This window comes from Saccopteryx bilineata, chromosome 2 (genome assembly GCF_036850765.1).
Source record: "Saccopteryx bilineata isolate mSacBil1 chromosome 2, mSacBil1_pri_phased_curated, whole genome shotgun sequence".
NCBI classification, from domain to species: domain Eukaryota; kingdom Metazoa; phylum Chordata; class Mammalia; order Chiroptera; family Emballonuridae; genus Saccopteryx; species Saccopteryx bilineata.
Genome location: NC_089491.1, coordinates 57623957 through 57651317, shown reverse-complemented (window position 1 = coordinate 57651317; position 27361 = coordinate 57623957). Strand labels below are relative to the sequence as shown.

At 41.9% G+C, this 27361-nt stretch overlaps 1 protein-coding gene across 6 annotated transcripts in view; it reads right to left on the bottom strand.

Annotated features, from left to right (window-relative positions):
* Positions 1–3047: 3047 nt before the first annotated feature.
* TRPM3 (transient receptor potential cation channel subfamily M member 3) overlaps positions 3048–27361 on the bottom strand; it is a 542782-nt gene continuing 518468 nt past the window's right edge. For 4 of the 6 annotated variants that reach the window (XM_066257103.1, XM_066257105.1, XM_066257106.1 and 1 more), the window contains 4 exons: positions 21290–21440; positions 20982–21181; positions 18528–18660; positions 3048–8521 (listed from right to left, as the gene is read on the bottom strand). In XM_066257103.1, the coding sequence (XP_066113200.1) occupies positions 7069–8521; positions 18528–18660; positions 20982–21181; positions 21290–21440 (1937 nt within the window). In that variant the 3' untranslated portion in view covers positions 3048–7068. The remainder of the gene's footprint in view (positions 8522–18527; positions 18661–20981; positions 21182–21289; positions 21441–27361) is intronic. The other 2 variants (XM_066257107.1, XM_066257108.1) reach the window with 1 other exon arrangement.

The window sequence follows — 27361 nt, the reverse complement described above, 5'->3', positions numbered from 1 at the left end:
TGTGCTGCCTACCAACACCCCTTCTCTGCTGGCTAGATATGACCATGGGCCACCAGTTTGCAACCTGTATTTATGGGGCTCTAAGCAATTATCTCTGTGCATCCCAATGGTTCTTGGCATGGGGATGGTAGAGATCAAATGGCGGCAAATAAATGCACAAGGAAGTCCAAATCATATTTTGAACTACTGAGGTTTCTCTTTTTTTATTGCAAAACATGTGTTACAGAAATTTCAGAAAGTATTTCCTGTGTTATCTGCCAACTTCTGCTTCAAATTATATACCTAAACAAACAAGCTCAAAGTGCATTGTGAATCCAATAATAGACCTTTGAAAAAGAACAATTCCTCTAAGAATTCATATATATTTATAATATTGATAGATATGTAAGCCACTGCTTATCCATACATAAAGAAGGAAAGTTGTATATATTATATATTTAAGAAACCCAATTTCAAAATTGTTTTATTTATAGGAATGCATTTAAAAATGATATTTCAATAATTTTCTCCATTACAAACTATGGTTAGAACATTTACAAATGAGAGTTTAAATTCTATGTTATGAAAGGCTATGGGGACAGTCACTGCACATACTGTTTCACGCAACAGGGGCAGCAATATATACTCAAGTCAGATGCTGTAGTGACAGGAAGCTGAGAGGCCTGACAGAATGCTATGGTATTCTTCTTCTGGATTCCCTTCACGAAGATCCTGCATTTGGGTCCAGAATGATGTGATATATATCATTCAGGAGAACAGGATGCCCTTGAATAGGGTGACTTTCTTTTCCCTACCTCAATTCTCAGTGTGTTTCATGTATACACTCACTGAATTAGAATCAAAACGTGATCCCTGTTGACTCTAAATCAGAGGTCCCAAGATTTACCTTTGGGACCGAATGCTACTGGCAGGTATACTTATTTGGCTAACACAGTGTTTGCAAATCTGAATGTGAACATCTTTGTAGTGGGACATGCATTCTCTCATGTCCTATCAACCCTACTTCTTCCTGTTGTTGCTCACCAGTCTAGTGGACACATCAACACATTTGTGTTCCACATCCAGCCCCTCCACCAACTTGACTCTTCAAGCCCACACTCTAGATGCAGATGGCTGGTTCTGATGATATGTGGGAAGCTGGGGTGGAGATGTGAAGGACACTTTTGGGATTTAGACAGGCAAAGAATTGGTCGTGGCTGATGTAAACACCAGCCAAGTTGGTTGTGTTGGGTAGAATTTGGGGAGGAGGCAAAGTTAGTGGGAAGATCAGGGCTAGAACAATGTCTTAATGTTTGGCTTTTTCTAAGTAGCCATCTTCCAGCTTACTGTGCCAAAGTCCATGTGGTATTGAGGTAATGGAAGCCAGGGTCTGTAGTATGGCCACAAAAGAATCTTGTGTTGGACTAAGAGAAAGGAAGAAAGTCATGGGGGTGAAGAAGCTTTCACCCAGACATGAGGCTGAACTTCCACTGGGTCTCAGCTCTTAGTAGCTTGCCTGCACCAGAGCAAGGCCTGGGTCAAGTTTGGTGTTGATGTTCTTCAAAAGGCTAAGGACATGTCCTTTTCCAAACTTTGTGTAAATAGGCAGTGGCCAGAAGGGAAGTTCACCTCACTCTTATTGCCATGTAGTTTGCTCGGCCTCTAAAATCCTTCCTTAGACAGTATGTAGAAATTTGTCATGTCTTGATTTCATTTGCAGTGATCAGTGCAAGGGATACATCAGATGATAAAAGTAACACAACTGCCTTCTCAAATGAATTTAAAAAAAAAGGAAAGGAAAGGAAAAAAGATCTTATTTTCTTTACATCAGAACCAACCCCTCCTTCAGTTGACTCTAATATGAGAGAGAGGGGCTGTGATGTAGAGAGAAGAGAAAGCTTAGGCTAGTGCAGGCTAAGAGAAAAGTTTCCTCTACTCTTAAGGAGCAGTTATTTATAAGACTTCAGATTGGCTCCTCTATTTTCCAGCTGTTGAATGGCTTCTAATGATGAAATAACTATTTCTTTCAAGGGCAAACTCTTCAGAGTCACTCAATCAGATAACCAGTCACCCATCTCTCCCCCCCCCCCCCCAGGGCAGGCTCACCTATAAGAGAAAAGCCACCAGGTAGGAGGGAAGTCATACAACTGGACCACTCATTCATAATGATCTGTGGATTTTTTGCACTGTCATCAGTGGACTTCTCACTCTTATCTCTGGTTTAGCAATTTTTACCCAGTGGCCCTGAAGAATCGGAAAAGTGTCTTTTATATATCACAGATGCACCAACACCTAGACCTTAGTAGACCCAAGTGGTATTGGCTAGCCATCTCCGGGTCCCATAGCTATACAGCCTGTTATTCATACTTTGTTTCATATTATTTGTTCAGAGCTTTAAAAAAATGATAAAAAACCCCTTGGTTACTTTTTTTGTTTTTAATTTTTAAAACTTGAACATAATCTGCAAACAATGTAAGAAGCCCAACAATTTGAGTGAGTTCCTAACTGGCTTAAGGGTCACAGCAGGCAAGAGTAAAATGTTAAATGCCTTTAAAAAGTCAAAAGAAACATAAAACAGTGCATGCATTTTGTTGCCACAAAATTAAGACTGGGTTTGGAGCAGGATTACTTCATTTAAGTCACATTGCTATTGTTAAAGAAGAGTGAGTTAATGCAATATCTAGAATAAGTATATTACCACCTACACATTAGCATCACTTTATCTAGAAACAAACATTGTAGTGTTACTAAATGAGCATATTTATAAAATACTGTACACTGCTTCCACGGTGGGTCAGCAGCTGTAAACAAACAGCTAATTAAACTGGATTTTAAAATATTACTTTAAGTTCGTTTGTAAGATAGTCTTTTGCATAACATGCCAGTTCATCTTTCACAAAATCACAACTTGTCTACCACAACTCGCAGGGCTGGTTAGAAGATGTACATCAGCTTGTACAGATATTTTACAGTGGTCTACAGGAAAGTGGAAAACATAAAGCAGATCAGGAACAAAAGAGCCCATTTCACGAGGATGCTGAATAACACAGAATTGGGGACATAATTAATCCTTGCAACATGTGCTTCTTTATTGAATGTTACAGATTCGTAAATGATTATAAAGCTGTCCTGTAACGTTCATTAATACAACCACATGCTACAACTATGCTGGCTTAAACATGGGTTACATATATGTTTATATGTGTTTTATAATACACATTGCCCAACACACTGAATGGCATAGCCTATAGATATATCATGATGGATGACTGGATAATATTTATTATCATTAAAGAAGTTAAACAGCTCAAACATTCAGGAAGATTAGACTGTACAGCCTCAAAAAGTAGAATAAATGTACTATCCAGTTATCTACCATAGTATTATCTATAGAAACCATCTTTTAAAATACATTTGAAACATTCAGAAGAAACACATATTATGTGTTTACAAGTACAGTTTTCCCATTTGATTATTCTCACATATATGTTTTCAAGGGGCAACCGTCAAAGTGCTAAATGTTAGACCTAGAAGCCTAGACTTAAAAAAGAAAATCTAGTTCAGTAAAGTGCAGCATTCTGACCGCGAACACACCGCCTGGCTTGGAGAAACACACAAACTCTCTGTGTTAGTAATCCATAGGCTTTCCAGCTCCTCATCCAAACCCATTAAGGAGGGCACGTCCCACGATCAATATAAGGGATGTTGATTAAACAGGAAATCTCCGCGGTCATTTTCATAAAACATTCTTAATTTTTTTTTCTTCAAAAGGACCAAGCAATTTAGAATGAATCATTACATAAAGTAGTCTATAAAAATTGGCACCTTAGAAGCAGATGATTAAACCAAAGCTAGTACTTCCTTGAGTTCTCTATGACTTTATTTATGTTCCTCAATAACTTGCTGCTCACGAGCTGCTTAATTCACAGAGACAGGTAATTAACGTCCCTTGATCAGGGATGTGGGGAATAAATGAGCTGCACACAAGCTGACTGTACAAGGCCACATAATCGATGTCATGTCAGTGTGCAGAGGATCCAGAAATAGAGGGAAATGGATTGAAACATAACACACACGTATGCGCACAGGAAAGAAATGGCTCATGAAAGTTACACAGTCTGTGTTTAAAGTCATTTAAATTTGGCTTATAAATTTCACACATATCACAAAAGATGTAAGAATTTTATTCTCATGCACAACAACAACAAAACAACAAAAACAGGTAGTTGCAAGGTCAGGACTGTTAAGTACTTTGTTTCTCAGGTCCTGTTCTGTTCTCTCCAGATATAGTGATGAATGGAAACACCTGGGCTCATAATTTCTTTCCCTCACTTTCAATTTGGTCCAGAATAAGGCCCCGGGGGTGCTGTGATGTCCTGCTCTGTGGTCAAAGAGCAAGGGTATCACCTCCTTCTTGATTCCCCTACAGACTCTCTCAGAGAGCCTTCTGGCTTTGCCAGTGGGCTCCATACTTGAAAATTATCAATACGTTAGAGTGTAAGCATGTCAAACTAGCAAAATCTAATCTAAGGAACAAAAAATAACAAAAACTTCGTTCTAACTCTGGTGCTGAGACTTGACCTTCCTGAGAATCACAGAGAATTGGTCTCAAAATGTAAAGTGCCTATTACAACTGATTATAAACAAACAAGATTCCTCTTCCTCATTATCAATCAATATGGAACCAGGGGTACAGGAACCCTTTAAGTTATATTGCAACTTTCCATGTATTTACTTTTTTTTTTTTTCTGGGGAGAGAACCCAGAGCTTTCACCAGATCCTCATATATCTTCATGACTCAAGGAAGCTTCAGGGCAATTCAGACCATGTTTGAATTTATTTTGTACAAAAATACATGTTTGCTGAGGGAGAAATATCCAATTTGGGTTATAAAAAAAAGAGTATTTCTTAGAACAATTACATACAAGGGACTCTGGTTGCTTGTTTCTGATTCACCTACATACCAAGGAGTGAAAAAGGAATTCCTTAATTCTTTATGTGTGGCCTCTTCACTATTTCCATACTCAGAGTTTTGTTTTTTAAGTATTTAAATGCTAGAGGTTTTGTCAAAGTATTTACTTGGTTTCAGATAATGAGAAATTTGGAGTTCACAACTACAATTAAATAAAAGAACCAGGTTTTGTTTTGGGCCAGAAATATTAGAGAACAAAAATTGAAGAAATTTTTCTTCAAGATATTCTTCTTCTTCTTTTAAATCAGTGATCCAAATAGAAATCCAAAGATTTAAGGATCAAATTTCATTATTCCACTTCAAATCCAGATTCTTATCTAGAAGCATGTATACCTATATTCTAGAGTCTACATCTGGTTTAGTATTATGACTGTTCATATTGTACTTGGTACAATCACTTTGTGCAGGAGAAACCAGAGTAACTGAGATGTCATGATAATGACTGCTTTTGGACAAAAAGGGGGGGGGCAGAGTCAGGTAGCAAGTCATTTTTGACAACTCCAGTTGGGTATAAAAAAAAGTTAAAGTTACAGGGATTTAAAAAAATCATAATCTCAACATCTGTCAAAATATTATGAATTCTTTTGATGAAATTCCTTGGATATTAAAAATTCTGGTTATACCTCAAGGTGATAGAAAAGTCCAAGCCTCTTAAGAAAGCTATATATGCTTTTTATATACTATATATAACATGTCTCTCTGTAAATGCATATATATGTATATAGGCAGCATATACTACAGAACTCTTTACATAGTTTATTTGCTTTCTATTTTAGTCTACTGTATCTTTTTTATAGCTCTGTATAGAAAAAAAATTCATGGCATGTTTGCAACTGATGGCTTTGGGTTGATACCAAACTTCCAGTCAATTCTAAGGTTATTTATGGTTTGAAACGTTCTTAAAAAGTACTTTGGAACATTTCCATAAAAAAAGATACCAGCCCTTGAAAAACTCCAATTAAATTTATGCTGAGCTCAGGTTAAATGGCAAAACTCTAGGTATGAAATTATCCACCAGATATTCATATACAAAATGGTCATGTGATGAGTGGTGTGAAAAGTTGGCAGTGACATCTTAGAGATGTTCAGAAGACATGGTGGAGTCACTCAAATGAGGGAGATCACACAGCAGCATAACACATGACACAGGTAGTAAGATACAGTGATATCCCATGTGGCAATTTCAGGTGAGATCTGCCCACTATATTCTTTGTTAGTTCACTATTATATATTCAGTGAGCGAATTCATTGATGACAGGTGAGATACAAAATAAATTTAAAAAATAGAAAATTATTTTAATTACATTCATCCTGTGTGTGCTCGACCAGACTTGAATGCCCACTGTATATAATAGGCCACTTGACCTTTGTTTTTACCATCAATTCTTCTTTCATTTCGCTTGCAATATAAAAAGGCATTTCTTTTCCCTTATTTTCTTCAAAAAAGATAAACAGTTGTGGCACCAGAAGTGAATATATAAGAGACAGGTGAACTATGACTGTTACCTTGTTTTTTCTGTATAATGATCAATTACAGAAGTGTTGGCATGAGAAGGATGTGGGACGTTAGGTAGAACTGCTTGCTGCCGGCTTATACTGAATAAAAAGGATGCTCTTCATCAGTCACCAGTGATGGAGCCAATGTGAAAAGAAAACAGAATTGAAGTTTAGAATATCTCATTTGTATGCTGGCTACTTTATTTCATTTCATTTTGCAATTTAGCCCTGCATCCTAAAACTCTTGATTATGGTCAGAAATGTGAAAGATGCCTCCTGGCACGGAGAATGCATGAAGCCCCTTCATTCCCAGAGCTCAAGGCTTTCTGACATGAACTAGTGATACACATTCATTTCAACCCTTCTTCTCCCTTTCTTCCCCCTCCCTACCCAGCAAGTGTCAGCATGATTTATATCTCCTGTGTTTGGCACTGGACCAGAGCAAATGCCTCTTTGATCTGTGGCCCAGAAGTCACCTTAGAGTTAACACCTCCGAGGCATTGCTTGTTTTGCTCATCTAAGAATAAAGTAGGTATGTTTCAAGGAAGGGGAACAGGTGGAGTTTGGGGAGAATTTTGGGACTGGATTCTTGAGCCTCCTGCAATGCTTATTAGGAAGGTTTAGTTGTGCTTGCTTTCAAAGCTATGGAAAGCAGATGTTCTGGACAGTCTCCTCATGGACAGGCTGTCCGCCCGGCCTTCTGGCTTGGAGGACTTACTCCTCTGGAAGGGATTTCGCAGACTTGCTGTGTTCCGCTGCCTGTCGAGTTTGTCGCTGATGGAGAAGCTCTTCCTGGTATGTGCATAGGGTGCGCTTGGCTCCTCTGCTGAGTAACTGTTGGCGCGCTCTATCTTGGGAACCATGATGTTGTTGGACAGTGTTCTGTCTGAGTTATCACCCTCTTGGGAGGGTACTGCGAGGGCGGCTCTCCGGCCTTTAGCCTCATTCTCCTCCATGTCAGAGCTGGGATGACTCAGTTCTGCTTCTCGCTCAGGATGGCAGCAAGATGAGTCTTCCACTTTGCCTCCAAGACCTCCCGGGAAGGTGGCTCTATCAGCGATTGCTTGAGGGGCGTTGACACATCTTGTATCAATACAGTCTGTAATACTTGTGTATTCTGCTGTTTTCATGGGCACCCCGAAGTTGGCGTAATAGCTCCTCAAAGGGGAAAACATAAAGCTATGAGATTTCACGATGGGAGGCTCGTCTAGAAGAAAGGGTGTGGTGGCTAGGTAGCGGCTACTTTTGGAACGCTCGATGGTGTGGTACATTGGAGGGTCAGTGTCCCAGGGGTTTTGGCACTCTGGGAGTTGGGTGTAGTCTGAGGAAAAAGATCTAGTGTCCATGGAGGTGATGTCCTCGAAATCAATGCTCCGGCTTGGAGGTCTGTCTGTGTGTGCGAGAGTTGCATAGGCACTACTTGAAGGAGCTGTGGAAGGTACTTGAGCCAAAAAGCTTGGTTCACCCAGCCCAAGGATATTCATGGAATTGTCCAGAGGGTCTATATCACAGTGCAGCTCATCCATGGCAGAGACATAAATGTCAATACATGATGATGGTCTTCTTGAATCGGGAACAATGGCCAAAGTATTTGCAGGGGCTACAGGAGCTTTGGATTCATTTGCTACAGAGTGGGAACTAGTAGCCCGGTGTAGGCTCAGGGACCTGTCTTTAAAAAGACTTTCCAACTTTTCTATACCACCTTTGTCTTTCATATTGACTGAATAGAAAGAATGGCTTCGCATACGGGGCATTAGGGTTGGAGAAGTTGGGGACATGGTCTCCTCACCTGCAGGGTCTATACTCTCTTGGAGCTTGAAGGTATTCCCCTCCTGGCTGTTGAAGCTGCTCTGGCGGACAATGTAGGCTGCATCTGTGCAGTCTGAGGAGGTTCGAGAGCGGATTTTGTTGGACTCAGCTCGCTCTAGACCTGTTAGACGCTCCAGGGCAGTGGCCATGCGCCCAATGAGGTCCTCGAGTTGCGCCAGCCTGATGTCCACAGTCTGGAGTGAAGCCTTCATGCAGTGCTCCCTCTCATTGACTTCTTCCAGTCGCATAGACATGTTCTCCACCCTGTGAGGAGAAGAGAGAATGAGAGTCACTAAGCGCCAGGTTCATCTGCCTGAGGTATAGAACGCATGGACAGAGAGGCCAAAGTTAGGTCTGAACCTTGGCCATCAATGTCCTATTGGGGGAAACTGAGAATTTACAGGTTTGGAAGAAGGAATAGGGAGGAAAGAACATCAGTGATGCTGTCACTGAAAATCATAGAATCCAATCTTTCTGAGCTGGAAGAGGGTTTAGAGATGATCTCATCCAGTGATTTTTAATGATTAATCCCCTCTTCTGTCAATGAAACTTAATGCACAATGCTGATACACACCAAACTTGAATACTTCTTATGAAAGTGGAATCCCATCCTTGTACCACTCCCATGGCTTGGGACAGGGTTTAATGACCTAAATAAAAGGTAGGGTCTTGGTTTATCAGAGTCACCAACAAAATGAGAATGTTGCATTTTGATGATTTTACCCAGAATTTGCAAAAGAATCTTAGCATGTAGCTATTATTATTGCAGTGTACACAGACTGGGATTATTCTTATTTTGCATTTATATAATAACCTTTTTTGTTATTATTCACAATGATCTTAATAGAATTTAGTGCCTCCAAAGGAATTAAATATGGCCCTGTACTGAGGCACTTGGAGCTGATTTAATCTAATCCAATTCTTTCAGTAATAAAAGAAAAACATCAAGAAATTTAACTAAGATGACATACAGTAAATTGTGGTAAGCTCTGGAGTGTCTATCAATAGGTAAATTATCTTACTCCTTTCTCTCTGTCTCTCCGTGTGGCTGACCACAGAAGTCTTATGTTACAGTTATTTCTAGGTGTCTTGATTCTCCCCACTGGAACTTCTTAAAGGCATGATCTGTCTCATATTCCTGTTTCCATTTCCATGTTGCCAGACCAACACCTGCCAGGTGTCAATACAGGTTCACTGAGTCAGTCACTGTTATGTGTTTGATTTCAATTTTCTGATAAACTCTCTGGCCATTTATTGAAAGAGACAGAAGCCCATATTTAAAATAAAATTGTGCCATATTTTTCACTTGCTTAAATTAACTTGGAAAAGACAAACCAAAGCCAAGTCATGGTTTGAACTCAAATGTTTGCTTTTAAATGCCCCAAGGCAAATCTGGAGAATCTGAATGATATCCATTCTCAGCTTTTTTAGAGAGGATCAAGACACTTTCCCAGTACTCCCAACATGCCCAGTAAATGCCTTGACTGCTCACCCTTAAAAGGAACATGGCTGCCTGCATAGAATATGCTTGCAAAGAAGGGTAGAAATTTGAGCTGTGTCCCCCAGGTGTCCAGATAGTGGTTGTTAGGGAGGAATATATACAGTGTGTCTGCATAGTCATGGTGCACTTTTGACTGGCCACAGGAAAGCAACAAAAGATGATAGAAATGTGAAATCTGCACCAAATAAAAGGGAAACACCCCCAGTTTCTGTAGGATGATGTGGCAGCATGTGCGCAGGCACAGATGATGACGTAACACCGTGTATACAGCGGAGCAGCCCCCGGCCATGCCAGTTGAGATGTGGACGGTACAGAGGAAAGTTCAGTGTGTTCTGTGGCTCGCTAAATTAGAATCCGTGACCAAAGTGCAACGTGAATATTGGCACGTTTATAACGAAGCGCCACCACATAGGAATAACATTACTTGGTGGAATAAGCAGTTGAAGGAAACCGGCAGTTTGGTGGAGAAACCCCGTTCTGGTAGGCCATCAGTCAGTGACGAGTCTGTAGAGGCTATACGGGATAGCTACCTAAGGAGCCCTAAAAAATCTCTGCGTGAGCCCACATTGAACTGCACTGAATAGGTATGAAACTGGGAGAGGTTTCCTTTTATTTGGTACTGATTTCACATTTCTATCGTCTTTTGTTGCTTTCTGGTGACCGGTCAAAAGTGCACCATGACTTTACGGACACACTGTATTTCAATGCCAGAAGGAGATGAAAGAGGCAGGAGTTCCCCTCTCTGAGAGACAGGTAAGCTTGAGGGTGGGGGTGTGTGATTCTTTTGCCTTGGGGCACATTTCTGTTTCTCTGTGTAGTCCCCCTCCCCCTCCAATTCACTGACTCTGCTCTTTTATTTTTCAGCTACACTTCAGAACCAGCTTAAGGTTTGGGAGACATCTTTCTTTGCTTTTTCCTGCTGTCCCATAACCAGCTCAGCACTGTCCAGGGTCCAGGTACACTCAGTCACTGTGGCCAGGTACTGCTATATTCCCAAAAGACTTGTAAATTGAGCAATTCTCCTTCTGGCAAACCCAATACTATTCATCCAGTTAACAGCTATTTCAGAAGGAAAATACAACTTTTCCCTGTTTCATTTTGTTTTGTGATATAAACATAGCCTAAGAAACACATTACTGAAAATAATAAATCTGTGTGTCTTATGGACTTATAATTTACTTTTTTATTATCTAGCTAATGGAATTTGTTTGCAAGTACTGCAATTTCATTTTTTGCAATGCAATAATCTTTGGGTAAGTGGGTAAAATACTTTTTCATTAAAGTCAGGAGAGGGGCAGAGCATGCATTTCTGTAGAAAGAGACTTTCTGTTTTGGATACTCTGGGTACTGGGTCCCTCTAGCTTTCTAGTGTTGGCAGAGAAACAAACGGCAGGATAGTTTTCTCCTCCTCCTTTCCTGTCCTGGAGCCCCGTGTATGCAACGTTAGTACAGAAAGAGTTAAAGATACTCTTTTGACATAATTGCTTATGATCATTGTTCTGAGCACTGTGAAATGGCTCTGTGAACTGTGGGGATTCTGTTCCCTGTGTGTCACCTCCCTTCAGCCTCAGGGTCCTACACTGCAGAGAAATTAACAGGTGAGACAGAGGGAGAGTCAAGAACTGGTTGTGGGCTGTAAATGGGACACAAGCCCAAGGAGATGGGAGAAAGACAGGAAGTACAGGAAGGAAGGCAAGAGGTGCAGGGAGGAAGAGGCTCCCCTGGGAAAACAGTGGGAGCCCCAAGAGTAGAGAAGTGTGGCCTCAGGGAACAGAAGGAATGAGGGGAGGAAAACCTGCTCAAAGAGGGTCAAGAACTATTGTTCACCCAATCTTAGCTCTCCTATGGGCTCTGAGGGGCCCTGTATTACAAGACTTGGAAGAAAAAGGACTATGTTTCACCTATTTTCTTCCAGAATTCTGAATGTGTTTAACAACCTAGCTGTATAATAATTTAGGTGGTGGATACAGGGGTTTAATATAGAGGTTATAAAAGAATAAACATTTCCAGAGTCAAATATATATGATTCTTTAATAACTGAAGTACATCTCTTAATTAAAATAAAAATTATTGAAAAGTTAAGTATAAATGGACATGCATCGCAGATTAAACAGGTCTAAGGAACAAACCGTTTTGGGTCATGATTGTTAGGAGCTTGACTCTGGTCAAACCACTCAGGAGATAAAATAGAGTTAAGAATGATAAAAGTTTGTGGATCAATAGAAATCCACATGGGGACATATACTAGAAGTGACGAACAAAATAGAGGGTCTACTGAATAAAAGATGTTGTATGGAAGAAACTCCTTATTTTTCTTTCCTCTTTCACATCCCCAGACTTTGTGTGGTTCATTTCAGAATAACTCAAGAGGCGACCAAAATAGGGACATAACAGAGTGAGTCCTGGGAAGATGTGAGGTGGCTTCTGTCCTGGGGAACCCAAAGAAGTAACAGCCAGGAGCCCCTCAGAAGGGCTCAAAAGGTTAGTGAAAAACCCCACTAAGAAGATGACCAGCCTCTTTGGACAATGTGTGGATGAAAAAGATGTTCAAAAGAAGATTCTGGCGGCCCAGAAAATTTCAGCTTTAATATGAAATTTCTTAATATAAGGATTGTTGTTTTCCAGAAATTCATTTTCTTTTCTGATAACCTCAAAATGTGGTTAAAGGAAATATGGCTAAAGAAAAAAAGAATATTGGCAGGCCATGCCTGTTCTGAATTTCAAATATTCTCTGGAGTGCTAGCAGTAGTGTGGGTGCAGGATTATTGAGTGACAATAATCCTGTATCTCAAGTGCCCAACCATGGGTGCTCTTGTGGGAAGAAAAGGTTTTTTTTTGTTGTTTTTTTGTTTTTTCATTTTTCTGAAGCTGGAAACAGGGAGAGACAGTCAGACAGATTCCCGCATGCGCCCGACCGGGATCCACCCGGCACGCCCACCAGGGGGCGACGCTCTGCCCACCAGGGGGCGATGCTTTGCCCATCCTGGGCGTCGCCATGTTGCGACCAGAGCCACTCCAGCGCCTGAGGCAGAGGCCACAGAGCCATCCCCAGCGCCCGGGCCATCTTTGCTCCAATGGAGCCTTGGCTGCGGGTGGGGAAGAGAGAGACAGAGAGGAAAGCGCGGAGGAGGGGTGGATAAGCAAATGGGCGCTTCTCCTGTGTGTCCTGGCCGGGAATCGAACCCGGGTCCTCCGCACGCTAGGCTGACGCTCTACCGCTGAGCCAACCAGCCAGGGCAGGAAAGGGTTTTTAGATGAAAGCCAATGATGCAGAACAGCTAAAACTAATTCTTGCTTATCCATAGATTGATACCTAATTTATGAGCTATTTAAGTCCTTTAGGGTCATCTATCCTTACCTTTGAGCCCATTAGCCTTTTCATTAACTTTAGGAAGAAAAAGGGAGAAAATTTTAAATTCAACTCAACCAGTGAAAATACCTAAGTCCAGCACTGGAAAAAGATGTGCCAGGAGGTGAGTGGAGCTCATCTTCTTTTGCCTTCTGCTATATTTTGATTACTTATGAATTCTATACATCCTAAGTTATTCCTGTCTCTCTTTGTTTTGAAAAATTATAAATTGGATGGATATACTATTAATGGTTATATGTCTATCACGTTTTTGGATCTAGGTGAAGTGAAAAAAAGGATTCAAAGCCCATTGGCTTTGGAAAAATAATTTTAATGATGATGCTAGGAATCATTTATATCCCAGATTACTTAAATTGTTAATGCCAAGAAGAAAGCCAAATTGTAACTTCTTCTGACAAGTGGAGCCTGACAGGTGGGGTGATGGTGAGGATGACCTTGAAGCTTTAAGTTAGGGGTTTGAGAATTAAATGCTTATGGGCAGGGGCATAACAAGTAGGTAAAGCAGGGGCTCTGTGGCAGCAGAGAACATGCCAGGTCCAAAGGCATTCGGAATGAGTTCATAATTATTGTAAGTCCAACACCATAGCCCTCTGTGGGCAGATGCTGCTCACAAATCACCAGTTGGCAAATTCTGCTTTAAACAAGTTGATGGAACCAGTAAAGAACTCCCAGCTGTGAACACCAGAAAATGTAACTAACTCTTAGTAACCAGAGGAAAATTAAAAGAAATGCCAGGAGGTTGCAGATAGGAAAAATGTTCTCCTGATAGCACTCCTAGATTCTAGAGATTATAGGAATTTGACATAAATTCTAGGCAGCATTCAAGAATGGCTTAATCAGAGGTAATTAACCAGATGGTATCTTTTGAGCATTTTAAAAAGATAGGGGTTTTTGTTTTTTTTTAACAGGAGACTATATGGGCTCAATATTAATCTTGTTCTTTTTTTGATAATGTAGACTAATGGAGTGATTTAGGTACACAATATTTGTCATGAGGGACATTGTGATTTTAGCAAGGAGTTTGATGCACTGGGCTGACTGGAGGAATATGAATTGGATACCTGGCTGGCTGATTAACCAAACAAGAAGCAGTAGAACAATGGGCCGATGTCATCATGAAAAGTATTTTTGGAGTTGTGCAATGTTTTGGTTCTGCCTTGGTTCACCTAATCTATGCTGGTGAGAATTTTGGTGAATTATGTTGAAGGCAGAGTATGCTTATTGAGCAAACCATGATACAGAATGAATAGGATGAAAAATTAATATACTGAATGATAAAATCAGAATCCAGAGTCCTTGAGGTGCTGGAATAATGAGTCAAAAGGGAAAAATATTTTTAAAAAGTATCATAGCAATGAATGTTCAGTTCCCATTTCAGGGTAAAAAGAAACATCTCACAAGAACAGATCTGAGGATATTTGAATCAGTTCCTGTGAAAAAGCTCTCATTTTAATTATTTGTAGATTCACTCCAAACCAAAGTCATGACCTCGCTGCAATGATCATGATGCAAAGTAAAATATGTAGATTAATAATAACAACTACCATTCATTGAAAGCATACTATTTCATATGTTATTTCAATAAAATTTAATACTCTACAGTTAGGTGTTAATACCTCATTGTACAGATGGGGACACAGGCTCAGAGGAGTTAAGTAACTTGCTTAAGTTCACACAGATAGTTACTGGAAATTAACATTAAAACCTTTTCATCGTACTGTGTTCTTTCTCTTATAACATAGACAGAACTACTTGTGCTATTTTACTCTATGAGTATTAGCACATAGTAGTAAAGAAACAGTGAAGGAATGAATAAAGTAATTAAACCTAGGCTCTTACTACAGTACAGAATTACATTCCATTTAGGTACACATTAAAGGGTGATATTGACAATTTAAAGGCACAGTGAGAAAGTGAGTAGAGTGAGGGGAGACCTGCTGCATGAATGATACAGTATATTCCAATGCCCTAGGCCAGTCTCTGCTTATGACAGTTGTTCAGTACATATTTGTTAAACCACCATTGGCCAGGTGTGTGGGAGAAACAGCTGCTTTGGGTACAAGTGATCTGCACTTAGTTATATGCAGAAATTTTCCTAAATATCGGGTACAATTTTATATGCTTCACCGTGAATGATTCAGCAACATCCTCTTCTAACTCTGGGCTTTGAGCTTATCTGTTGGGTTCATGAGTGGTTCTCAAAATGTGGTCTATGGACCAGCAGCGTTAGCATCAGCATCACCTGGAAACTTGTTAGAAATACAAATTCTTAAGTTCTATCCCAGATATAGTGAATCAGAAACTGGTGATGTGGGACAGGGGGAGGATACGCAGCAACCTGTGTTGTAATAATCCCACTAGAGAAGATTTTGAGGCCTTCAAAATTAGAGAAACACTGGGTTAGAAGTTTATAACTGTTCCTACCTTGAGTGTACATTGGAACTCAATGACATGATGTTTCTTGAGGATAGGGCTGTGCCCTGTGGGTCCTCAATGCCTGCCACATCATCTGGCATACTGTAAAAGCTCATACATACTGAAATAGAACTGAGCTTGAAAAAGGACAGTGAACATGAACTTGATGAAACAGATTCAAAGGATTGCTTATCTGTAGCCAAAAGTCTAAAAATCCTCAGAAAAGGAGGCAGTTACAAATGTAGCTTAATAGGTTAAATTTTTGATTTTAATATAATTATCATTAGCTAGATATTGACTCAAAAAAAGTGGAGGGTATTGGTAACTCAATTAGATCATTTCATCCTAAAATTGTATTGCTTTAGATGCATCAGAATCATTGCTACATACAAATGGAAAAAGACAAGGATTTTTCAGAACCAAGTTCCTCTGAGGCATTAATGGTCTCCCAAATATAGTATTGAGTTCTTTATATACCATAGGGTATAAAATGTGATATAATTATGATGCATTTAAATGGACAATTATGGAAGTATCTTTGTATTTCTGAAAGATTCATACAAATACAATCTGTATAAATAAATTATATTTTAAAGACACCGGCAGGGGGAGGAATGTGGAGCTGACTATGTGAAGAAACACCTTCCTCAAGTCTTTTAGTAGAGCAAACAGCCAGCTCTTAATTTCTCTGACTTCAAATTTCTGTATTGGGGCTATCTAGCATGAAGGAGAATTATATAACGTTCTATGTACTAACTATATAGAATGTATACAGTTAATTTATGTAAATTAAACATGTACTTATCTAAGTAGGTGTATATACATATCTATCTATCATCTCTAGCTAGCTAATGTAAACAGGCCAGGTTGATTTCACTAGCCACTCCACTCAGAAAGACATGATATCCTAGAAGATGTGTGGGATGGGCAACATCTTCCATTAGTTGATCTCTGTTACTTGGTATGCCTCCTGGTATTTTTGATGTGCTGAGTGCAATTCTAATATTTAAAGATGTTATTTTTTGGTAAATTTACAAACATAAAACAAACCCAAACCACAACCACCAACAACAAAAACAAAAGCCCAAGCACAGACAACAGCACCAGAAGCAGAATATGCCTTGACTTAGGCTCCCTTCCCTGGCACCTGGGCTTGGTTGTGAGGTTGTCCTGGGCCTCTTGGCCCCCGCTACTCCACAATGCCAGTTAATGCCTAGGACTTAGGGAAGGTGGGCCTACACTCTGTCCTGCATTTCTGGAAATTGCTCACCTTGTTCACCCTCCTGGAGACTGGGGCTTTGTATTCACCCAGAGAGGAACAGGGCTTTGGGAGAGGAATCTTCTGGAAGTGTTTGCAGGTGTGGGGTGAGAGGCCAAGGCAGAAGTGCTATGCTTCCTTTCGGTTTCTATTCAAAAGGAATCAGTGATGAGGTCACGTTATGTTCATGTGCCCTGCCTGCTGTCTGCACGTCTCATGCTAGTCCCCCAGACAGGCAAAGGCTTCTCTGTCTCAACACTTCCTCCCCCTGCCTTCAGTCCTCTCAAGCCAATGGCCTTCTGAATTCAAAAAGCATTGCAAAGGCCCCTGGACGTAGACTTTGGAAATACGTCTGAGCAATGGGTGTGTGTCTGCATGGCACAATTTTCTGGGAACCACAGGGTTATATGTCCATTAGTAAGTTGCTTTTTCTAGGCCTCAGAATGAGAAAGATCATCAGATTTGCAGTTCCTTTCTTTGCCAGAAAATTGCTTCACATCATCTTATCATGAAATGTTCTATTTTGCAGTGACAGATGTGTATAAAACCTAGTCATGGCTTTAAACTTTATTAATATCGGCTGAGTGCCTGTGGATACAATCACTCAATGGCATATACATATACACCTCCTTATGTAGACTACATTTTTTTGAAGAAATAAAGGGCCCGGGACAGAAAAACGCTATTGTGTAATTTCTACAGAACTTGTAGAGAATGTTTGAAGTGGGTAAGCAACAAAGCATCATTTCGTGAAAGCTAGAAGTGACGGACTCAAATCTTAGAAGTCTGAATTATAGCAATTAACATCATCAATATAGTATACCTTTTCCCACTATTTATAATTTGCTTCTGACCTCTTTATATTGCAAATGTTTAAAATTTAAAGTCACACCGAATGCTTTCTAATCCTCTGGGTATTGTCTGAACAGTGGTTCCCAAATGCTGGGTTTTGAAGGAGCCAGCCTGGAATGAGGTTGATTAGTCTACAGCAAAATGAGGAAAGTTAGAAAATGTTCAGTTCATCTGCATAAAGCTAGACTTACTAAATGAAAAGAATTCTCTGTATTTTGAGGTTTTTCTTATAGCCCTACTAGTCCACAAGACCATTTGCTCAATGAGATGTAAAATATGTATGACCACTGAGCAGAAAAATCTGCTTTTATTTCTTCACTTTTATCTTGTTGTATAAGAAGAAGAAATAAAATAATTCTGAAAAAAAAAACCCCAAACTTCAACCATTATTCTAACTAATTCATAAGTCTCATGCTGTGGTTTATTCAGAAGATACCCATACAGGCACTTATACAAACCAGGACTATCAATACCCATGGAGAAGAGGCTCAGTAATAGTGAACACAAACCTGCTGTAGAGCTTTGAGCTGGGCTGGGTTTCTTCTGGTTTGTGTAAGGGTCAGAAATCTCCAATTTCTGGTCTGAGCCAGCAACTCCTGGCCTGTTCTGAATGCAACACTCTAGTATCTGTGGAGGGGGCTACAATGGCCCGCAGGAGAAGTCTTAGGATCTCTCAGTCTGGGATTTTGATCTGTGAACCCTTCAGACAGTGTTCTGTTCTCTCATAAGCTTAACAATTTCTTGGAAGATAAAAGTAAACAGAAGGGGTCTCTGTTTTTTTGTTTGTTTGTTTTATGGCTGCATGAACAAAAGCAATTGATAAAGCATGCCATGGCATGACACATCCCAGCAGACATGTGACCTGGGAACACACCTTTCTGAAGTCACCCGTATCCTCTCATCATTGGATGAGTTGAAGTGGTCATCTTTTTCCCTGAAATATTCTTCTATGCACTGCTCTTCAAAATCATGTACTTTCTTGAGCTCATCATCAGTTATGAACAGTTCTGTTGAAAGAAATGAGATATGAGACAGAGAAGTAAAAGCAATAGCAACTGTTCTGTGGGCCTAATGACATTCCCAATCTAAGCCAAGGTTAGGAGAAGGGGCCTATATTCTTTGCTAAGTCTCAAACTAAGTCCAAATCCAGCCAGGCGACTTATGTCACTGTCCCCTTTCTGGGAGTTAGATTCACTATGGGTCTCTGTGTTCATCTGAACATACTTGATTTACTGAAAGAACTGGTTACAATTATGCAAACTGTAAGGCCAAAAAAATGTAGCTAAGTCAAGGAAAGGGAAGCTACACAGCAAATGGAGGTTTCTTAAAAGCTCAAATCCAGGCTGAGGAGTATGGCAGACAGACATTGTTAGCTGGGCTTACTAAAAACCCCTTTGCAACTTCATTCTGCCTCCCCCCCTTCCTACTGCAGAGGCTAGAAAGCCAAACGCACACAGGTCCAGCCTCCCTTGAAGGTAACAGCCATGATGAGACCCAGTTTGGTTCAAGAAACTAAACAAGTCTGCTGCAGGGAGGGGTCGGGTGTTGGGAAGAGATTTTGCTTTCCAGATAAACTATAGTGATGTGATTGAGTCTTTCTACACTTTTTCTACCTTTCCCTTTTCCTTTTGCCTTGAATATAAATGTGCCGACAGAAAGTGCAGCCGCTGTTTTGCTACCAGGAGACAAGAGAGTGTATTAACGAGCAGCTGAGCCTAAAAATAGGACGCTGGGTCTCTGACTTCAGTGAGCTGCTGTCATACTCTCAGTTATCACCTAGTCACTTTTTGTTTTGTGAGAAAAAGAAAACCTTATTTGTACTATTGTTAGTCTGGTTTCTATTAATAGGAGGTAAACTAATTCATAACTGATCTAGACAAAACAAACAAACAAACAAAAAATCAGCTCAGTGTAAATTTGGACCTTTTCCCACCCCACCCACTACCAGCTTTCTATTTGTCTAAATTTATGTTTCAGATGGAAATAGTGAACTTTGGAATGCCCAACCCTTGCCAGTTCTCCAATGTTCATGTCTAGAAAGAAGTTGGCATGGCCGTGTCAGGGAAGTTGTTAAAAGCTTCAGACTAGGGAAGCAGTTGATTAAATGGCTTTGGTTTCAAACTTCAGACCCACTAGTGATCGATCACCTGGAGGTAGTTCCTGGGCCTCCATTCTAGAGGCTCATTCGGTAGATTTAGTGTAGGCGGTCTACTTGCAAAACCATTGTAAGTGGCTTGTATGGGGCTGGAGGCCCAATGGCTCTTAACTGTGGGTGGTACCCAAGGGACAATTAGCAGTCTGTGGGAGATATTCGTTTTTAATATGTGGAGGCCGCATGTGCTAAATCCCCTACAATGTGTGGGACAATCTTGTAAGCGAAGTATTGTTCTGACAAGAAGTGGATGGTGGAGAGTCTCCTTGCTTTTCCTTTTGAATCCTGAAAAGCAGGTCCGGTGTCCTCATGAAGTCATATAAACACAATCCCTAAGGCTTGGAAAGTATTTAAGACCTTAAAAAAAATAATAGGTCCAGACACGATAATGGAAAGCCAAACTTAGTCACCGGCAACTCAACTCAAATAGTGATGTCTAAATTATATATAATGCAGTATTGCGAGCATATAAATATGGTTGATATATTTTGTAATGGGACCTCTGTAAAGGAAGAAACTTAGAACCTATGAAGGTACTAAAACAGCTTTGCTAAAGCCTGGCTTTATCTCCCTAAGAAAGATGTGAGGCTGAAGATGCTTTATTTCAGCCTTGATGGTATTTTTTCTAACACTGTTTCTCAGGCAAGCATGGCTCCTGTTCTCTTCCAAGTCTAGAGTTGGCAGCAGTCGGCAGGAAGGAGGGGGAACCAGTGGCCATAGGCCTTGTACAACTGCCTACAGGAAGCAGGTACAGCCATCTAATTTGTGGCTGCTGGGGGTTGTCACTTAAAGCTTACTCAGGGCCCTGGCTGGTTGGCTCAGTGGTAGAGTGTCATCCCAGCATTTGGAAGTCCTGGGTTCGCTTGTGGGCCAGGGCACACAGGAGAAGTGCCCATCTGCTTCTCCACCCTTCCCCCTCTCCTTCTTCTCTATCTCTCTCTTCTCCTCCCACAGCTGAGGCTCCACTGGAGCAAAGTTGGCCTGGGTGCTGAGGACGGCTCCATGGCCTCTGCCTCAGGCACTGCAATGGCTCAGGTTGCAATGGAGCAACACCCCAGATGAGCAGAGCATTGCCCTTTGTGGGCATGCCGGGTGGATCCTGCTCAGACGCATGTGGGAATCTGTCTGCTTCCCCGCTTCTCACTTCAGAAAAATACAAAAAAAAAAAAATCTTACTCAGGCCATAGTCTCTTTCATCTGGGTCACTCTCGTGTTTCTTCCACCGGCAGCACAGGTGCTGGAATATCATGGTCATGTGGCTGAAGATGATCAGTGGTGGCGGCAGAACCGGCCTTTCATGGAATGTCATGATGAGCTGATACCTCTGAAACTTCCACACTTGGTTGGATATTGATTTTACCTCAAAAAATGTATTGCTGAAATAGAAACCCGAGAGAAGCAAGTGAGAAACTCCACAGCTTTCTGAAGCATCACACCCTGCCAGCGCCCCCACCCCAATCCGCGTGCTCTGAAGAAGCACCCACTTAAAGACAGCAATGAGGAGGTTGACCAGCAGGATGTTCGCCACTAAAAGGTAGCAAGCCATAATGGCCGGCACGATCCAGGCTCCTGTCTTGCAGGGAGGCAGCTGAATGATTTTACCATCCTCACGGGTCTCGTTCTGTCCACAGGGAGCTGCAGGAAGCAACACAGGCAAAAAATGAGAAATCATGGCTATCTGATTTAAAAAAACGACTGAATGGATGAGAGTTGGGTTTTTTTTTAAAGATGAAGAAAAAATACAGCCATCTCAAAACAAACAGAAAAAAATAAAGAATGCCCCCAAAAAAGCCAAAATGGAAAAATGAAAGCTTCATGAATATCCGAGGGGGCTACTGCTACTCCAGCGGGGACCTGGTTCCTCCTGTCTCCTAAGTCTTCATCCAACTTTAAAGAGGTGGGTGGAGCCCCCTTGCTCATGCTGTTCCTAGGCCCCTGCCTTTCGCTCTGGGGCCCTCAGTGAACTCGGAAACCTGCTGAGGGCTTTCCTGGGGAGCAGCAGGAGAGCAATCTCACTGCCCCATCAAGTTCCTTTCAGAATGAGCTGCGGAGGCCAGAAGACAGCTGTAAGAACAGCAACAGGAGGGACTATTGATTGGGAATTAACACCAGGGCAGCTGTTAATTGCTACAAGAAACAACCCAGGGGCTCTGAGTTAACGATTTGCTGTCTCAGTGAGGAAGGAGCAAAAGAGGGCCATGCTTTGGGAAGTATTTTAGAGGCCTTGTCTCTAGGTGCTCCTGACAAACAACATTTCACGGGGCGCGTGATGGGGCGATGGGCCAGGACCCTGGAGCCCTGAACCTCCTGCTTCTTCCAGCGGCATTTTCATTCTAAAAATGTGCTCTCCAGAGCACAGGGAACAAGACCCAACTGCATTGAAAAAATGGGCAAATGGAGACAGAAAAGATCTGGAGGTGAGGGTGAGGAGGAAGGTGAAGTGTGGGACTGGGTGAGCATGAGTCATGTGCTAACGAGTTGTGCTTGGAGCTTCCGGGTAACTTCAGGGGAAAGAGGAACCTTTGACAGAACTTCTTAGTGCTGCACTGACAGCCGGGCTCAGGGAGTGAGATGATGGCCCCAGGTGCCCGGGGACAGGTGAGCTCACCCTCCAGCTCCATCTGTCCCTCTCCCTTACTTGGCTTTAGAACAGGGTCCTTTTACAGCTATTTATACTGCTCACAAAACTTAGGAGATATTTCCAAAATGAATATGAAGCAATAAAATATCCCCTAATTTTTGTGAGCAGTGTATAAAAAAGGGGTGGGACTTGAAGAGTCCCAGCAGTTGCCACAGGCAGCTTTTGAAGACCTGACAGGAAGGTTTGCAAAGATGACCCAGAATCTTCCTAACAGGAGGACCTGGCAAGGGAAGTCCAATCTCTTTGCAAGAGGTAATGTTGCTAAGCTGTGCACCTCTCTGGAGTGCCCACCCCTGGCCTCACAGGGGATCACCTGGAGAGCTTTGAGAAAAATACCAATTCCTAACCAAACCCATCCCAGACAATTCAATCAAATCTCGGAGGGTGGCCCAGGCATCAGTATTTCTTTTAAAACTTCCCAGGTAATTCTCAGGCCACTAAGATAAGTTTACTGAACTAAAATTAGGCTGGAAAAGTTACGTGATTTCTGACATGCCCTAAAGCCCATAATGCACTTTCTCAGACTGGAATGGGGTGGGGTGTGTCTTTCATAACATCAGGACAGCAAGCCCCTGTCTTTCTGACCAGAGAAAGATGACCAAAATGCATCCTTTGGATGTGCCTGCAAGATGATGGGGTCTTGGAGTCAGATGTTTCCAAAGAGCTGGCATCTTTTTTATTACTGGTAAGGGTGGCACTAACCACCCGAGACAGCTGTCCTGTGGAAGAAAAACCTGGTGGTGGAGGTGCCCACTGGCTCCAGGACTAAGTCCAGACTCTGAGGGTGGCCAGCCCAGAGCCATCTTTTGCCACTTTGCACCTCACCCTGTGAGCCCAAACTGGGCCAAGTTTCTCGCAGTTCCTAGAAGCGTCATGCTGTCTCTTCCTTCCTGACTTTTGAGCTTTGCTTCTTTTGCTCCCACTGCCATGCTTCCCTTGGGTGAATGCTCTACAGTTTCCAGTACTCACTTAGCTTTTGGACGCCTATCCCAGCTCACTTTCTGCCCCTAGGTCTGGAATAGGTATTGACAAAGATTTTCTGTTTGACCAGCCTTTCCCTAGTCTCTCCTGAGAACTTTTCCCAGCAGGCCTCAGCTTTTGGATTTCAGTGTTTGTCACTGCATTGTCCAATTTTAGCAAAAATCTTGCTAAGTCAGTTTAGCTAGAACCCTCGAGATCTGATACTATTGATATCTAATCAGGTTTCTTATTTTCCACCCTCCGCTTCCCCTGCCAGTTGATGTTTGATCACCCGACTTGCCTTAAGCAAATGTCCTGTTAGGTCAGTTTATCCAGACTCCCCTTTATCCCTGGTGTTCCTCTTAGTGATTTTCCATGCACTGACTCCTACCCTTCTCCGAGCCATAAATTCTCAGTTTTCCTTGTTGTGTTCAAAGTTGAGTCCAATCTTTCTCCCAAAATACAAAGCCCCATTGCAGTGGTCCCATCCCCTTGAATAAAGTCTTCCTTACCATCTTTAACAAATGTCAGGAATGCTTTTTTCTTTAATAAGTAATGTTTCCTTAGTAATTTCATTTTCCTTACAATTCCAGAGCTCCCTGTGCTTACTCCTTTAGGAGGCTTCTCACACTGTGTCACCATTACCAATTTACTCATCTGTGTCCCACACAGAGTTCCAGTGGGAAAACTGCTCTTGACTCAGTGCACACACTCAGGACATCCACACGTATCCTCACATGGTCACATGACCACTGTTTGTTGAATGAACAAAAAAGGTCATTGGACGCATTTGGTTGGTGAGCACTGACAGACATTTCCCACAGCTCCACAGGCCCGCTCATGATAGACAGACCCAGTTCTGAGTGGTTGTTGGCTCCTTCCTTAGGTTCTTTCCAGAAATCCCACCCTCAACTTGGCAAGAAGGCTACTCATCCTTGACCAGACTTTGGGGTCTCAGTTACCCACTTGACCACAGGCCTCAAGGGATTACTTGCTTTGCTTTTCTCTCCTCAGGGTAGCTGGCTCCATTCGCCACCCCCTTCCTCCCAGCTGACCTCTTGGGTGGTTGTCACTCCTGTGCTGCCCTTCCCTCTGGCTCCTGCTCAGATCTCTGGGGAAACCGAGAAAGAGCAGCAGAAGGAACTGCTTCGGATAAGTCACCAATTGTACAGTTTAGACAGATGTGGTCCCCGATCTTCATTTCTCAATGACATTCTGAGATTTCTCTTTACATTCTGCGAGAACATAAAACAAATGTGTGAGGGGCAGGGCACATCCATCTTGCTCTTTTGACCCCATGTGTAGTGAAGCGTGCAGACGCTTCTCCACTAAAGCTTCTTCCAGCCTAGAGAGAAAACCAGGGAGAACACTAGGTGCTTATTGTTTTCATGGCTCATGTACATTGCTATGTGCCTTCAGGTAGTGTCACTGACATATTCTAGACCTCTGCTTGTTTCCTCTGCTTCATTCCTCAAAGGCCCCTAAAAGTTAACCAGCTCAATACCTTTATACATGATTTTCTTTGATGTGGGAACTCCCTGCCAATCCTTTGGGTATTAATCTATTTCAGCTTCTCCCATACTTTTCATTCATCTTGCCTTTAGAGAGGCAGTATTATTTTAGTGGTTGGAAATATTCATTATAATGGGTTCAGACCTGATTCTATCATTTTCAAGTTATGTGACATTAGCTTACTCCAAGAACTTCAGCTTCCTAATCTGTAAAATGGGGTAGTAATAGTATGTAACATGAGGGGAAGTTGTCAAGATCATTAAATGGAATAATGCATGCAAAGCATGTAGCTCAGTATCTAACACATAGCACCAATTAACATTAGCCAGTGCCGTCCTTAGTATTGCTGCTTCTGTAATGAATAGACATTAAGTTCCTCAAGGTTAGGGACTATGTCTGATTCTTCTTTGTTTTGCAATCACAATGCATAGTACTTATTCCACAAATATATAGTGAGTGGTTATAATACACTGGGTACAGGGGACATTGGGGATCAAAGAGATGATCCCTGTTGTTTAAGCACCTTACAATTTAGTAGAGGGCACAGAAAGGGAAGAGAACAGGGTACAGTATTATTATGTGATGTGATCTCTCAAGAAGCACTTCAGAATGGCTGCAGCCCCTCTGCCCGGGTCACACTGGGCAGTCTGGTAGTCAGGGTCAGCCTTGAGGACCATCTAGATTGTACAGCAACAAGTGCATTATAAATGAATTAGATGATCCTTGTGACAGTGATAATGATAATAAAAATGAATCATTAAGACACAGCCTTCATTTGGTAATATTAGCAAAGAGGCAATGAATATTATATGCAGTAGTTAGCACAAAACGCTATTCTATAATGGCTCCGAATGATGTTCTGTTCTGGCTATTTACCTGCATTAGAAAGTGCTCTGTCTCAAACTTACAGATGTCTGCCATTGAAGAGATGAACTGGGTGATTTAAAGCCCTGGTAAGCAGCAGATTTCATGATGGGAGGTAAGTTATGTGGATTGTCATGAAGCACAACACATTGTTCCCCCAAAGTATGAGAATTTTTTTTTTAATTAAGTGAGAGGTGAGGAGGCAGAGAGACAGACTCCCACATGAGCACTGACCAGGATCCACCCAGCAGGCCCTCTACCAGGTGATGCTCTGCCCATCTGGGGCCACTGCTCCATTGCTCGGCAACCTAGCTATTTCAGCACCTGAGGCGAGGCCATGGAGCCATCGTCAGCTCCCAGGGCCAGCTTGCTTGAACCATTTGAGCCATGGCTGTGGAAGGGGGAGAGAGAGAGAGAGAGGTGGAGAAGCAGACAGTCACTTCACCTGTGCTCCCTGACTGAGAATCGAACCCAGGGCTTTCATATGCTGGGCCCATGCTCTACCGCTGAGCCAACCAGTCAGAACCAAAGCATGAGAAATTAAAACAAAATACCAATGTTTGATATAATCAGCATCATTTAAAAAATGATGAAGAAGTTGTATTTCTTAAAGATTGTCCCTTCCTCTCCTGTCTAACGAAATGTCTCCAAAGCTTATGCCAAATCACAGGCAATGGAATAAAGACCTTAGCTGAGTACATGACTAAATTTATTCTTTTTTTTTTTCTAAAGAAAGGATTTTCAATTAAAAATCCATCTTGAGATGGTAAGGAGACAAAGAGGATTTTTCTACCTCCTTTTGAAAATCCATCCAGTTTTCCATGGAGAATTTAGAATGCCATTAGCACAGTTTCTATGACTGACCCCAGGGTGAATTAGGTTCAGATAGCTTTGGTTTTTTGTCTTTTTTTCCTGACACAATGGTTTTCTTGATGAGACAACTGGAGATGTCTCCTTTTGTATGGCTACATCATTCCAGAAGGTTCTTGATCTAAGAATCCTAGATAGCAGTAGATCCAGGCAGATGTTTTCTTTCTATTTATTTCAATAGGCCAGCACCAATGTCCTCCAGTAATGAAGGAGAGGAAGAGCAGAGGTCATTGAAAGGTAAGCTCCCACTTTGTAAAGTCAGAAGTACCACCCACCAGCTTTGCCTTTTACTTGTTTTTGTGGTTCATTTATTTTCCCTTCTAATCCAACTGCTGGATAAGATGCAGATCAATAGTGACATGTCACAAGGGCCAGCATGAGAAAGGAGTAAGAGGAGTACTCATTCCTTCATCTGTTAGTATAAGAAGTTGGATTATTGCCCTGGCCGGTTGGCTCAGCGGTAGAGCGTCGGCCTAGCGTGCGGAGGACCCGGGTTCGATTCCCGGCCAGGGCACATAGGAGAAGCGCCCATTTGCTTCTCCACCCCTCCGCCGCGCCTTCCTCTCTGTCTCTCTCTTCCCCTCCCGCAGCCAAGGCTCCATTGGAGCAAAGATGGCCCGGGCGCTGGGGATGGCTCCTTGGCCTCTGCCCCAGGCGCTAGAGTGTCTCTGGTCGCAACATGGCGACACCCAGGAGGGTCGCAACATGG